The sequence below is a fragment of the Bos grunniens genome, chromosome 14 (genome assembly GCF_055505025.1).
Source record: "Bos grunniens cultivar Pamir isolate PY7600 chromosome 14, Bosgru_T2T1.0, whole genome shotgun sequence".
Taxonomy (NCBI): Eukaryota; Metazoa; Chordata; class Mammalia; order Artiodactyla; family Bovidae; genus Bos; species Bos grunniens.
In genome coordinates, this window is record NC_141178.1 from 80,073,542 (window position 1) to 80,088,144 (window position 14,603).

Consider the following 14,603-nt stretch of genomic DNA (forward strand, 5'->3'; position numbering starts at 1 on the left):
GGGCGGTCTCCCGACGACGCCCCAGGCAGCCTGCGGGGACCCTTGAGCCGTGCTGGCTCTTGGCCAGTTAGCAGGCTCCAGGCTCCATGTGGGAAAGCCTGCCTGGACCTGCAGCACCCGGGGTGGGTCGGGGGGAGGGATGGAGTTTGGGGCTGGAAGATGCAAACTATCACACAGAGAGAATGGATGAACAAGAAGGTCCTCCTGTTCACCACAGGGAACTGTATGTGGTGTCCTGGGATAAACCAGAATGCCAAAGATACAAGAAAAAATGTATATATGGATATACCTGAGTCACTTTGCTCTACAGCAAAGTGATTGAGAGATTAATCTACAGAGATCAAATGTGACATTATAGATCAACTAGACTTCAACAAAAATTTAAAAAAAAAATCAGCACTGACACCTGCCCTGCGTGTTTCACAAAGCAAGGGTGCGGTCAGAGGAAGCAGGGCTGCGGTTTCCTGGGTGGGACGGACAACGCCTACTCTCCACCCTCTACCCCGTCTCTCTTCGGGAGCCCAGGCGCCCAGGCTGCGGGGGGCAGGACACAGAGGAGGCGGCCCCAGAGCTCGACCTTTGCCTTTGGGGGCGGGGAGGGGAGTAGGGGAGCGGGAGAAAGGCCGGCAGGCAGGCCAGCACCTCAGCACCGCCCGGGCGACCCGCTGCTCCAGCCTGCGCTCTGTACAACCTGCCGCAGGGGGCAACTCGGGTCCACGGTGCACGGCGGGTCTGGAACACCGAGGCAGGTCAGTCCCACCACAGGAAAGCTCCGTCTTACCCCACGAGGGCTGCGCCTTGAGCGCCCACCTCTGCGTCTGCCCGCCCCCAGGCGCAGAAACAAGGCACACAGACGGTGAGCCGCGTGCAGAGAGCGAGCTCCCAGAGTCCGCTGGGCTCTTCTGAGTATAGCAGGTATTCTCTAGACAGGTGTGCACACACCTACCGCGAGAGCCAGTTTCCTTTAAAACGCGTCTATCCAGCCGTACAGGCTTACATACGGGCCATTTTTATCACCGTGGATGGGTGTCAAATTAGGCTCGACTTTTTTATGAAGTCTAAATATTGAGAAAATATCAAAATGCATAATGAAATACTTAGGCAATTCCATCTTTGGTCTTCCCATCTGCTTGGATTTAGGTTTACAATAGCGAAAGTCTGCTCTTCGTCCCATGCCAGATGTCATTACCAGACAGGAGGGGAGCGCAGAGGGAAGAGATGTCCACAGTGTTAATTCTCGTCACTCGAATCCCCTGTGGGGACGGGCTTCCAATCAGTAAAGCTAGGAGACGGGTGTGCCTGGCACCTGGTGGGCATCCAATAAGGATTTGCTTGCATGAATTATTAATCAAAACGCAAAATAGGGAAGTCAGCTTCTTTAAAGAATCAAGGCTGAAAGGAGAGAAACCCCAAAACATTTCAGTACGTTTTCAATAAAACAATGTGAGTGTTTTGATGGTCACCATAATCCTACTAGGAGGCAAGGGCCACAGGCTAGAGTGGGGCTGACGGTTCAGTACCAGCTCCCCTTGTTTCTCCGCAGGAATGCGGAGGCAGCTGCATCAGCAAGACGGGTGAGACGTGCCCTGGGAGCTGGGGGGTGGGCATCCAGGACCAGGTGGGCCCCCGGGTCAGCACCCAGGAAGCCACGCTCACAGGTGCTGCTGTATGTCCTTGCTCCCAGCAAGGCCCAGTCTCTGTGGGTTCCGTGATGAGACCCCCTTCCCTCTGGGTCCCCCAAGCACACTGCGCCCTCCTCCCCGGGTGCAGACTGGATCACCCACAGCCCAGTGGGCCAGGCTCTGCAGCAGCTCCTGGGGAAAGCTAAGGCTCTGAGAAGGAGCAGGGCCCCCCTGCTCACATGGGGACCCCACGAGGACCCCACACAGGAGGCGTGGAGCCTCCACAACACAGGGGGGCCTCTCCTGGCTCCAGCGTCAGGACGCAGACACGAGAGCTGACCGCTGACCGCCTCCTTCCTCCCTGCGCCTCCATCCCCTCAAGGGGTCAGGAGCGCTTTCAGGGCCCCCTGGTGGGCAGGTGAGCACTGCTCTGGCCACCCCGCCCAAGCAGGTCCTTGGCTGGACTCAGGCTGAGTTGGCCCTGCTCACTCAAACATGCCAGCTGACTGACCCCGACTCTGCTGAGATGCAGGGCACCTCAGGAAGGGCAACGCTGTGGTCCCGGCTGTTTTACTTCTCTCTCCACAGGAGACAAACGCCTAACCCCACGACGTGCACCCGGTTCCCTCCATGAGTCCCTGGACGCTCTATTTTTAGCGTCTGGTTCCCAAGCCATCCATCTGCAGTGCTTTTTCACAAGCTCCTTGGAGACAGAGGTCTGGTCTCCCAAGCTCAAATTCACGTGAGCTGGCGTGAAGGAAGTGGCCTCCGTCCTGGAAACCGTGCCTCCTGCAGCCCGAGGATGTTTCCAGAAACCAGGAAGATGGTCTGGAATGATCCGAGACCACATGACAGGCTGCAGCCAACCCATTTCCACAGAATCAGCATGTGAACGAGATACCGATAAATAACAGACAGTCCCCTCAGAGTTGCCTCTTCCTGGGAAGACGCTCTAGGAGAACCATCCTCTCGCATCCTGAGCACTGCAGGGCACTTTCCACCCTTTTCCCCTTGACAAGCTTCTACTTATCTTTAAAAAGTCCACGCTAACGTCACCTCCTCTATGAAGCCTTCCCTGACTGCGCTGCCCCCAGCAGCTCCTCTGATGAAGCACTTGGCCCAATGCTCTGTCCCTGTTGTTGCTGTTGAGTCCCTACGTAGTGTCCAACTCTTGCCATCCCACGTACCGCAGCACACCAGGCTCCTCTGTCCATGGGATTTGCCGTGCATCTAATCCTCAGAGCACTTCCACCCCTTTCAAGACCACGCAACCACGTGAGGCCTCATCTCTGCATCTCCACCTCTCAGGTGGCTCACCGTACACCTGACCCAAAGCAGGCACTCGGTGAAGACTGCTGAAGAAACACAGAACCTAGGGAACCTGGGGTTCCTCCAGATTCCCACTCATCCAACTGGGTGTCAACCATGAGCCAGGCATTGCTCTGAAGCTCAGGGCAGGGCCAGCTGTTTTATGAAACTGACCTTTGTAACACAGCCTCCTAAACTGCTCCCATCCCAGGTTTTTCAAAATGGCATCTCTACGCCTGGCTAAGCTGTTCAACCCAATTTCAGTTTCCCTGACAACCGCATCCTGTATTCGACCATCAGTGAGTGGAAGCCCTCCAGCCCAGCCATGGCAGGTAGCCGTTAGTACTTGTCACTATCACAGATCTGAATGCTGACAAGAAACAGGCAACCCAAGCCAAGAGCAGCCCCCGCCCCAAGCAGGCCCTTCCTCATCTTCCCTCCTGGGGCCCTGGACACGGTGAGAGGTGAGAAAATGTCTGCTCTCTGTCCAGATCTCCCTGCCAGGCCACTCCTGAGTTACCTGTGCCCAGCACTCACTAGCTGACCCCTCTGGGCTCCTCGGGTCTGGGAAAAGGATATGATGGTCCAGTGGATGTCCAGCTTGCTGTTGATCTCCAGGCCTCGGGCTTCCTGCCTCTCCTCCTCCAGATGTTTGGAATTTGCAAACTGCCCCTTATCCGCAGGGGATTCTGGGAAACTCTCAAAGTTGAACTTGTCCACTTGAATGGCCATTCTAAGAGAAGGGGAAACACAGCAGAGGGTGAATCAGGACGGCAATTTCTTCTGCGGGCTCTCGGGGAATCAGCACATGCCAGCGTGAAACAGGAGAATGAATCGTTATCGTTAGTAATTCATAACGGAGTCGCTCCAAGAAAATGAAATAATTGATTCCCAGGGTAGCATTGGCTTCAGAGCTGGTTCAACACAGTTTAGCACAAAAGACAGAGTCAGAGAGTCCAATCCCAGAAAGAAATCTGGATTCTGGAACAGGATAAAGCGGACAGGAACCAAAGGGAGAATCGCAGAGCAGGCTGGCAATTACTCAGCCCTGAGGACCCAGAGCCCAGTGGGAACTGCAGACTCAACACAGAGCCCTGCCTGTCACCTCAAACTTCATCCTCCGCCAGACTGGCTTGTTCACACATGCCGCACCCAGCCAGCCACATGCTGCGCCCCACCAGCCACACGGCACCCCACCTGCCCACTTGCAGCCCCTGCGCCCAGGATCCCCCCCACCTTCAAGTTTCTGCCAAGTCTCACACCCTGGATGCCCACACTCTTAACCCTAGGGCAATTTCCATCCCGTGACTCAGCCTCTGTGCCACAGCTCCCCATGTGGGAATGCTCTTCACCTGACCCGTGGCACGGCTGGAGTCTTTCATCCTTTAGATCAGACCTTCAGAAAGGCCTTCCTAGATCACCTCTCCACAGCAGCTTTCTCTCTCACCCGCCCTCACCTTCTCCAGGGCGGTATTCAATCTATTTCTGCTACACCATGTACCACGAGCTGCAAATATTTACTTCTGGATTTGTGAGCTGTCTATCAATCCTATCAGAATTCGGCTCCCTGAGGGCAGAGATGTTCTTGTCTTATTTAGCAGTGTTCCCGGGCCCAGAGTTGTGCCTGCCTGACACACTGCAGGAACCAGTTCAAAGAAGAAATGAACAGTGAATTAAGATCCTCCCTAATACCCTAAAGGAAGTCAACCCTGAATGTGCATTGGAAGCACTGATGCTGAACCTAAAGCTCCAATACTTTGGCCACCTGATGCGAAGAGCTGACTCACTGGAAAAGACCCTGATGCTCTGCAAGACTGACAGCAGGAGAAGGGGGCTGCAGAGGATGAGATGGTTGGATGGCATCATCGACTCAATGGACATGAGTGAGCAAACTCTGGAAGACAGTGAAGGACGGGAAGCCTGTTGTGCTGCAGTCCATGGAGTGACAGAGTCAGACATGACTGAGCGACTGAACAGCAATACCCAGGCCACTGCTGCCTGCCCCATACCTGCATCCACGTTCAGCTGTGTCTCCTGGTGAGACAGTGCCTGGTCCGTAGGAGGCGGTCAGGCTCTAACCGCCTGCTGCCCCCCCCTCCCTTGCCCATGGTCCTGACATGCACACAGCCGGGAGCTGGCTGGGTCTCACTGATGTTTGAAATCCTACCTGTTAGCACAAAGTCAGGCACAGAGTAGGTACTCAACAAAAATGTGCTACATGAAGGGATGTAGAGAGAAGGGGAGAAAGGGCGGCTCCTTCGTGTCAGGCCCTCAAGATGACTGCCAGTCAACAGATAACAGCAGGCATTTTCTTTTAATTCATAGTCTGTGCAGTGGCCGAAATATTCGCCTGAACTCCAGCAGGCACTAATGGGCCTTTGGCGATTTCTGTCTTTAACAAGCAGGAGCTGGTATTCAGGGCGTATAGACAGCAAAGTAAACCTAAGGAAGAGGCCTCGAGCGCTTGGAAAGAATTACCGGTCAATGTGCAGCATTTGGCCGAGAGCGTGACGATTAAGGGTTGGCCGCCAGAGTTAGGGGCACTTCAGCGTAAGCACAGAAACAGTGCACTTCAGGGCAAGGACCACGTTCAAAAAATTACCCTTTTACCATTCTTTTCTGATTACAAAAGTAGATACGCTTACTGCAAAAAGCTAGAAAACAGAGAATAGCATGCAAAAGGAAAAGTACTCAGAATCTTATACCCTTATGATTGATATATGGATTCTATAGTCTTTTTTCCCTAAGTGTTCCTATTTTAATGTAACAAATCATTACATAAGTGTATGTGTAAGTCATAAAAGTGTTAAATATATGCATACACACATACATATACACACAATTTTAAGGCTCGCTTTATTCTGTTAATATGAGATGAACAACTCCACACTGTTGAAGATCAGTCTGCAGAAGATTCTATCACACGGCTGTATCATAATTTTAACAGCTCCCCTATTTTTCATACTTTTCAGGTATTTTGCATTCTTTAAAAAAAATATTGGTGAAAAAAAAAGACATAACCACCATCTTTCTGCTTAAATTTCCTCGCTGCATTTACGGCTATCTGTGAGAGTACACCTCTAGAGGTGGAATTAACTGATGTGGGGGTATGAAAGCCTTTTAGGCCCAGAGGCAGGGAACAAGTCCCTTCTCAAGGAGGTTCTCCCCGAGCACGTGCCCTCAACAGAGCCGGGGGCGGGATGGGGGCGGCCCTCTCTGCATCCTGGCCGATACTGATGACGATCGAGTTTCAAATCTATGCCAGTAAGAGGCAAGCTGCTGCTTCGCTGATGTTTCAGTCTGCAGGTCTGAACTACTCCTGAGGCTGAACACTTCTTCAGGAATTGCCCAGTCGTCTCTTTCTCCCCTGTGGGTATAGCTGGAGCGCCTCAAATGCCTACCGAGTAGAACTGCTTCCTACCCCCCTCACTTCCAAGGTGGCCTGAAGCAAACTAGTGCTCTCTTCAAACCAAAGGTCAGAATACATCCTAAGTTTCACTAAAGGGGCCAAACTCAGTCTCCTCATCTGGTAACTCAAAAGGAACCAGTAACTGTTACCTGGCAGGTGGGTGTGGACACGTCCCGACACCCGGCTCTCTTCTGGCCAAATGCAAAGTGGAAAGAGAGGCCCGCTCTCAGAAGACTTGCGATCAGAATAGATCAGAATGCATACTGACCACTGGGATTATATTTGTGACTGCCTGGGCCAGTGGGGCAGGAGGGGTGGGCTCTTTCAAACAATTTCGGACTGAGCCTAAGCATCACATTACATCACCCACCACCACCCTTAAGAAATGCACAGCCAGGTGTGCCCACAAAAGAGGAGAAGAGGAAAAATGAAATGCAACAAACGCTTACCACGTGCCCAGCCTGGGCTAGGTGTTTTCAATACGTATTCATCTTTTTATGACGGCAGCCTAAGGATGCTGTGATATGCTTCCTTTCACAGATGCGATGAAGCTCTGTGAGCGAAAGCCACCTGCCCAAAGGCACAGAGCTGGCAGCCCCACTGGGAGCCTGTGCTTAGACGGAGCCGCCCTGATTTTTGCTTTCTCTGGCTCTCCCTTGCTTAGGCCAAGGACCTAAAAGGAAATGATCTTTGCTCCTCTGGTTTTCAGAGCTGGTGGAAGACACAGACCTGGTGACTGCAGAGCCCGCCAGCCACAGGCCACCCCACTCCCCAAATTTACAACATCGCTCCCCCTCCAGCAGCCCCAGGGCACACCATGCAGCGAATGTCTCAAAGGCAGCACCCTCCTTCTGCACAGATGATGGAATCGAGGTACCAGAAGTTGAGTGACTCGCCTAGGGGGCACCTAGCCTAGAATCCTGGAACCAGGATGGCAACTCTAGGACCCGAAGACTACTCTACATCTCTGTCGACCTGGACGTTGGGCACGGCCCTGAGCCTCACCACCGTTCTTCATGTCCTCCAGGAAGGGGCTGGAAGCCAGGCCCGGGCACACGCAGCATCCCATACGTGGAGGCAGGGAGGCTGAGGGGCCAGGCAGTTAAGAAGTGACCCGAGCCGCTCACGCAAGAGCTTCAGACCTGAATGCGGTTCTGATACTGGCCCAGCACCCCAGTGCATTCTGCAGCCTCCGCTCCAGACAGTCCCCACCGCTATTTGAGTCTGTTCATCTTTGCCGAGTCGGAGGGAAATAAAACTAATACTACTATGGAATGCCAATTTTCATGTTTAATTTTATGGCCAAATGTGACAATAATAGTTAAGAGTTGGCACTAAAAAAAGGTGCTGTGATTTCTGAAGAGTCTATTAAAAAAGTGGTGGTTTTTTTTTAAAAAAAAAATACCATATCATATGATTCAGCCTTTGAACAGCTGATAACCTCGCCAGGGAAGTCATAATGATGACATTTAAATACAAATCAAGGAGTCGGATTTAGAAGGACTATCCATGTATAATTAAATTGAACTTTCATTGGGAGATAATTGATAGTTATAAGACGGTATTCTAAATTTATGTAGTGCATCCTTCGGGAGTCTGTTTGACTATGCAGAACACCAGCCTAGTCTCTGGTTTATAATGAAGTACTAGCCAAGTGGAAGGGAGGAGGCTGGCCTTCCGGAGTCATTCATCCTCAATGAGAAGAACTTGGGGCAGACAGGAAAATGGCATCAACCTGACTCCTGGCTCACACCCAAGACGATCATTTTCTCGTTAAGCCTCGTAGACCAGTTATGTTTTCAAAGAAAGCTTCCTTGTTATCATTTTTAATTGAAGAGAAGATACACTGTATTATAAGAATCAAAGCGCCATCGGGGATCACGCCAAACGTGAGACTGGCAGCACCCACGGGCACCCGGCACGTGCCTCACCGTCACCGTCTCCCGCCATCCTCATACCCACCACCTGCCCAAGGCCACAGGGACAGCTGACAGGGCAGAGGACTCCTAACCCGGCCTGGGGGTCCCGCAGCAGGCGAGCATGGAGATGGGGGTCCGTAGAGGCGTCCCTGCCCCACAAGCTCCAGGCACACACCTGGCAGATGTAGCTAAGTGCCAGGCACTGGACAGGGTCGGGGAAGCTCAGACACGGCGGGCGCCCAGGGGCCCCCACCCAGGCGGGGGTCCACTCATAGGGGGAAGGCTGAGCCGACGCCAGCGTCTGACAGGTCCCAGCCCCCTTCACTCTGTCTCGGGTGCTCCGTTTGTCTGGGTCTCCAGTTCCTCACCTGCGAGCTGGAGGTGGTTAAGGGCCCACCCACCTCTTGATGGGCTTTCTGTGAGTTCAGCCAAGGCCAGGGTGGGGGCTCGAGGGGCTGCCAGGCAGCCACGGCCTCTTGCTACGGAGACAGCTTCTCCAAAGAGTGACCGCATGGTGTGATCGCGGGCAAGGGGCCAGCCAGTTCTGCAGGAGGACAGGACCAGAGGCCCGCGTGGCGCCCGTCACACTCCCCCTGTGCCCGTGCTCCCTGGCCATCCACGAGGGGACCCCAGGGCCCGGCACCTGCCTTCCAGAGGGGTGAGCTGAGGGAGAACAGACCTCTTACCCACGAGGACCTGCTCTCCCAGGGCCCTCAAAAGGCTCAAAGGCTGCCCTGGCCAGTTCTCACAACTTCCTCCAGGGAACCCTGACTCCAAGGCACCCCCAAGACCCAGTCTCTCTGCCTCCCACCCACCTTCCAGGCTGGCTGGGATACCTCCCTCTGTCACCACGCCCTGATATCCCCAGCGCCCTGTCCACCTCCTCCCTGAGGGCAGCCGGACTCCGCTGAGCCCCCTCTAGCCCATGGCTGCTTCCACCACAGCCAGACACGCAGCCTCCGAGTCCTTCCGTGAACCCGACACCTCCTGCGTAAAACTGATATGTGTTTATCCTGTATTAGAGGACCACAAACGAAGTGACATGTCTCATGTCCAGAGACACCAGCCTCATGTGTCAGCAGCACCTCCTTCCGTCTCAGCCAACGTTTCGGTGGAAGCACAACCCCCTTTCCTTGCATTTCTGCAGATGAACGACTACTTGGGGGCCTGTAAGTAGTGTCCTCCGCTCAGAAGACAGCGCTTAATAAAGTGAGATTTACTCTTAATGCCATCGAGCTGCCGGCTGCCCCCCACAACCCGCGGGAAGCAGAGTGAGGCCTGGATCCCTGCCTCCCGGGGTCGCCTTTAATTGATTTCTCTCTGCTGGGCCTTCTCCAGGAGGAGCCTTCCATCTAAGCAGGGCTGGCTGGCCCGCCGGATCCCTGCCATGCAGCGGGAAGGGGAGGGATGAACTCCCCAGCAGGCGGGGAATTCAAGCCTAACTCTGCTCTTGACGGGACGTGGGGCCCAGGGCGGGTCACTGACTGAAGAGCCTCCTCCAGGACAGAAGACTGTGTGGACGAAGGAGCTGAGGCTCTGCAGCCGCCCAGAGCTGGATTCTAAGCCCACCTTGGTCACCTGGGAGCTTGGCGGCCAGAGGCAGGTTAGACCGGTGTCTCCAGGCCTCCGCTTCTTCACGTGTGAAATGAGCACGTGAGGCTGGGGTCAGTCAGGATTGTGGGGAACACGGACCACTTGGCATATCATTAATGCTCAAAATTATAGCAATTACTCTGGGGGGTGGTTAAAAAAATGTTGCTAGAATGGATTGAGGTCCAAACAGGAAAGCGTTTATAGAGACACTTTACGAAAACTAAAATGTAAGATAAATGCTAGGCACTGGTATTTTATTTATTCTTTTCACTCTCCTGCGATCACAGAGAACGTTCCCCCAAGACCAATGTGCAAGCAAGCCACTGCGTCCTCAGCCTGCGTCCTTCACGGCCCCCCGCTCCCAGAGGCCCCCCAGTGCTGGCCCAGCTTCCCGTACCCCCTCTCTTCGCTCCCTGCACTGCCCTGCTCACAGAGCCCACCGTGCCCCTGGCTTGGCACGAGCTCGCCCCAGGCAAGGCCCCCTCTCTGGTGAGCGCCAGGAGCCATGTCAGCAGTCCCCTGGACCTCTGGGTCTCTAAGGGTGAGCTTGGGGTTTCCTCCAACGCTCCTGACAACTCTGGGGAGGTCTATACTGAGATCAAAAGACCAATCAGACGCTTTCCCAGAAGTCTGAAAGGCCTGGTTTTGCCCACCTCTGCCTTCTGCACCAGGGGTGCCTGTGACGGGTCACCCACTGGGAGCCCCCACCCTGGGAAGCTGTGAGAGGAGCCTGGGGCTTCCTGGGAGGGGACACACGTTAACCCCAGTGAGGACCCGGCCGCAGGGCACCCTCAGGGTTTGTGCCTGCCCGCTGCCAACTGGAAAAGGAAACGAGCTGCTTGCAAGTCCTGGCTTCTCCCCACAGCCCGTGCCCAGCCCACATGGGCTGGGAAAACCCCGGGGAGCTGAATTAGGGCGGCAGCCTCTGTGGGCTCAGCCGGGCCATGGCCACCACACAGCCTTAAGTGAAAAGCAGGCGCATGACACCCTCTCGGGCTCCTCTGAGTCCTCCGGAGTGACGTGCTGGCCAGGGAGGGACTGCTGAAGCAGCAGCGTCCCCGTCGGGTGCCCGCTTCTCTCCCATCACCCGTGCAGAGGACGCACCTAAACCTAAGGGCGAGGGCACCGGCGGGGTCCTGGTCGGCAGCCCCGTCATCCCGACCACGTCAGGGTCCTGCACGGCCGCTGCGGGTCAGCGTCTGTGCCCAAGGGACCCGCGCTGACGGGATGCTCGCCGTTGCCCCCTCGTTGCCTTACCCCGCAGCTCCACCCGGGGTGCAAGGACAGAACATGCTGAGGGCAGCCTTGGGGTTCAGCGGGGTGCTGCCCGGGTCAGACCCAGGGCAGATGTGGGACCAGCCACACCGGGACAATGGTGCTCAGAGAGCAGCCAGCACGTTGTGGGACCCACGCCCTGCTCGGCATGCAGGGAGGCAGGTGAACCTGAAGCAGGGCCCCTCCCCGGGAGCTGCAGGATCCTGGGGGAGAGTAGACCAGGGGGAGATGGGCTGGGAGGGCTGCGGTGAGTGTGCCAAGGGTTAGGACCCGAGGACCTCGGTGCAGCGTGGCCTAGAGAGGGGGCGCCCAGCGCTGCCCACGTCCCTGAGACTGCTCAGGCTGGGAGTCAAGCGGAGGTGAGGAGGGAGCTTCCTGGGTCCTCAGACTGTCACACATGGCACAGGGCGTGATGTGGTAGAGCGTGAACCCTCCCAACTCCGCACCCTGGACACTGGGCTGGCTGCTCCAGGGGGGACACCGGGCCGGCTGCTCCAGGGATGCGGCTGGAGGGGTAAGCAGAGCCATCCCACGGAGGCTCACGGGGGACATCCCCTGCTCTGCTGGGCAGGTGGACCCATGCGGAAAGCGAGATCAGAAGTGTGTTTTAAGAAGAGAGGGACATTGTTTTAAACACCAGAGGAGACAAAGGAGAAGGAAGCCCCAGAGGGAGAACTTTACTGAGAGCCTGCTCTTGGCACACACGCCACCCTTCCAGCGGCCTCACTGCCTTCACAGAGCGGATGGGGAAACTGAGGCAGAGCGGTGGGGCTGGCGGCCAGGGGCCCCCTGTGTGCGCAGAGCATCCGCAGGGGAGGCGCTGCACCTCCCGCCCAGGTGAAACCTGGCAGGGATGCTGCCTGGAAGCAAAAGCCCAGGGCCTCCGTCCAAGAGCCCGAAGGGAGAAGGCAGGCTTCCCCGGGCCCTCACGCGGGTCGGACAAGGCGTGCAGGCTGCGGCAGAGGCGGGGGGTGGTCGAAACCCACTTGGCCAACAGCGGTGCAGAGCTCGCAGGCCCAGCCCCACCTCTAGGGAGGCGAAGAGCAAGAGGGAAACAGACCCATCTCTGGCAGACTTTCCCCTGGCATGCTGCTGAAGAAAGAACTCGGGAGAAACCCATGGAAGTGTTTTGACATCTGGATTTAAGACAGACCACGGCAGTTTCCCTCATCAAGCTAATCAGAAGCACGAGAACCAGCAGGTAGAGAGCCCTGAAATAGCTTCTGTGGAACGGTTACAGATGGATCAGACAGCTACAGCCATCAGAGCGCGGTGCGAGGACCCTGGTACCCCGCCAGTCTCAAAGGTAAATGAAATTCACTGCGTTTGCTGAAGGCCAACAGTCTTCAATTAGCCTCCGGGGAAATAAAAGCTCCCTTTGATAAAAATGCCCCTGTTAAGTGGAGCTGAACCTTCAAGACCATGCGCAATTGGTGTCTGTGGACCAGGAATCCTTCTGCGTCGGGATGCAGATATCCGGCCTTCTACAGGGTGTGTGCCTGCCCTTCCCTAAGCTGGGGAACACGGAAGGGAGGGGGTCAGGCAGGGCCTGGCGGGGGGGGTCTCCTCACCACTGAGACCTTCCTGAGGGCAGGCTGTCTGCGGGGTTCTCAACAATCACCTCTCTCTAATTCTCACAACCAGCCTGCTGATAAACGTTATCGCTGTCAGCGTCCGAATCCTACAGAAGAGGAACCTGGGGCTCCCTCGGCGGCGCACACATGGCCGCAGAGGATGGAGGGAAGGCACTCTGGGAGGCAGGGGGACGCAGCCCTGTGCCCGTGGAGCCCAGCCTTCTCCCCTCACACCCTGTCCAGGAAGGCTCACGGGTGCCCGGCAGATGCCAACCAGTCCCCACAGTGGGGTCCCGATGGCTGCGAGCCTCCTCTGCTGGGCTCTGCTTTCCGGCCAGCAGGCGGGGTAGCCCCCGGGGAGTGTCTCTGCTGGGCTCTGCTCTCCGGCCAGCAGGCGGGGTAGCCCCGGGGAGTGTCTCTGCTGGGCTCTGCTCTCCGGCCAGCAGGCGGGGTAGCCCCGGGGAGTGTCTCTGCTGGGCTCTGCTCTCCGGCCAGCAGGCGGGGTAGCCCCCGGGGAGTGTCCTGAACGCTGTAACCCTCCGGTTTGTCACCTGTATGAGCACGTGACTGGGCTACAAGAGGTGATTTGTGGATTAATCTGGACAGCGTATTCTTCATAAGAAAGTCTTTCAGAAATCCTAGTTCTCGCATCGCTATTATTACACGATTCTTTCTGCTGGGCACCCCAAACCAGATGCAGGCCAGCTCCCAGCTGCTCCCCTCCAGCATGTCTCCCTCCCTGTCTCCCCACACCCCAGGCCTGTGACCCTCTTCCCCTGCCCTCCAGGCCTGGGCAGCAGGCTGTGTGGACCGACCCTGCCGGCTCCCCGGCTCTAGTTTTGACGACCTGATGACGTCACTCTACCCCGGCCTCCCCTCAGCCCCCCGCACCCCATGTGCAGGACTCGGATCTCGGTATATGTCAGTGGCCGTGGTTCTGAAGGGCTGCAGCTTATCCGGAAAACAGAACTGGAAGTGGGGGTGGTGAGCACTGACGAAGTCTAAGAAAAGTGGATTCGACCCTTGATGTCCTGCCTAGTGGTCTCCTAGAGCTTCCAGAGATTTCTTTAGACAAAGGGGCCAAGGAGGTTTACCAGAAGGAAGGCAGCAGCCAGGGGAGGGGTAGGGAGGGGAGCGGTGCTGGAGACAGGGAAGAGACCTGATCGGAGGCTAGTGTGGTGGCCCAAATGCAAACCATACTTGCCATCAGAACAGCGGAAGGTCTAGGGCACGGGATTCCCAGAGGGATTTACAAGTTGGAGACTGCGTAGTTATCATGTATGTGCAAACAGCACCAACAGATAGTGCACACACACAACGCGTGTACAGACACTGAGATATCATCAGGGGAGACTCCTTGACGAAGCAAAAACTGGAGTACGTCTGCGGAAGGTCAAAACTCTTTCTGAGGCCCAGGTGCTGGGCAGCAATCCCTACCACGCGCTGGCCCTCTCCTGGGCCGGGCACTGCCCTCAGGCCACCTGCTGAGCTGAGCTGAGCTGAGCCCTCACTCCCACTTGACCCCAGGCAGCCCGAGCACAGCGCTGTCGCTCCTGTCTGCTCTGGTGGGGAAACTGAGGCTCCCCAGCCGCCCCCGGGCTCGGTCAGGGGGCGAGGGTGGCAGCCCGTGAGCTTCAACCTAGTGAAGTCGGGGTGATGCTGGAGCAGGGAGAAAGTGGGGGCCCAGGCCCAGGCCTTCACTCCAGAGACACCCACATGAGCCCTCATTATGTCAACAACCAGCTCTTCTGATTAACCTCTTCACGTGACTGCGCCAAAGCCGACAGCAAGACAGTGCCCCTCCCGCCCCGACACCACGGAAGGCCTTGGCGTGGATTTCTCCGTGGCCTGTCCGGGCACTGTGGACCACACCTGTTTCTGTGGCTTGCTCTCGTGGGGCCCC

General features: G+C 56.3%; 1 protein-coding gene across 7 annotated transcripts in view; it reads right to left on the minus strand.

The window, feature by feature from the left end:
• TRAPPC9 (trafficking protein particle complex subunit 9) overlaps positions 1-14,603 on the minus strand; it is a 406,815-nt gene that overhangs the window by 98,187 nt on the left and 294,025 nt on the right. For all 7 annotated transcript variants that reach the window (XM_086337447.1, XM_086337441.1, XM_086337440.1 and 4 more), the window contains one exon: positions 3,510-3,663. In XM_086337447.1, coding sequence (XP_086193573.1) covers positions 3,510-3,663 — 154 coding nt within the window. The remainder of the gene's footprint in view (positions 1-3,509; positions 3,664-14,603) is intronic.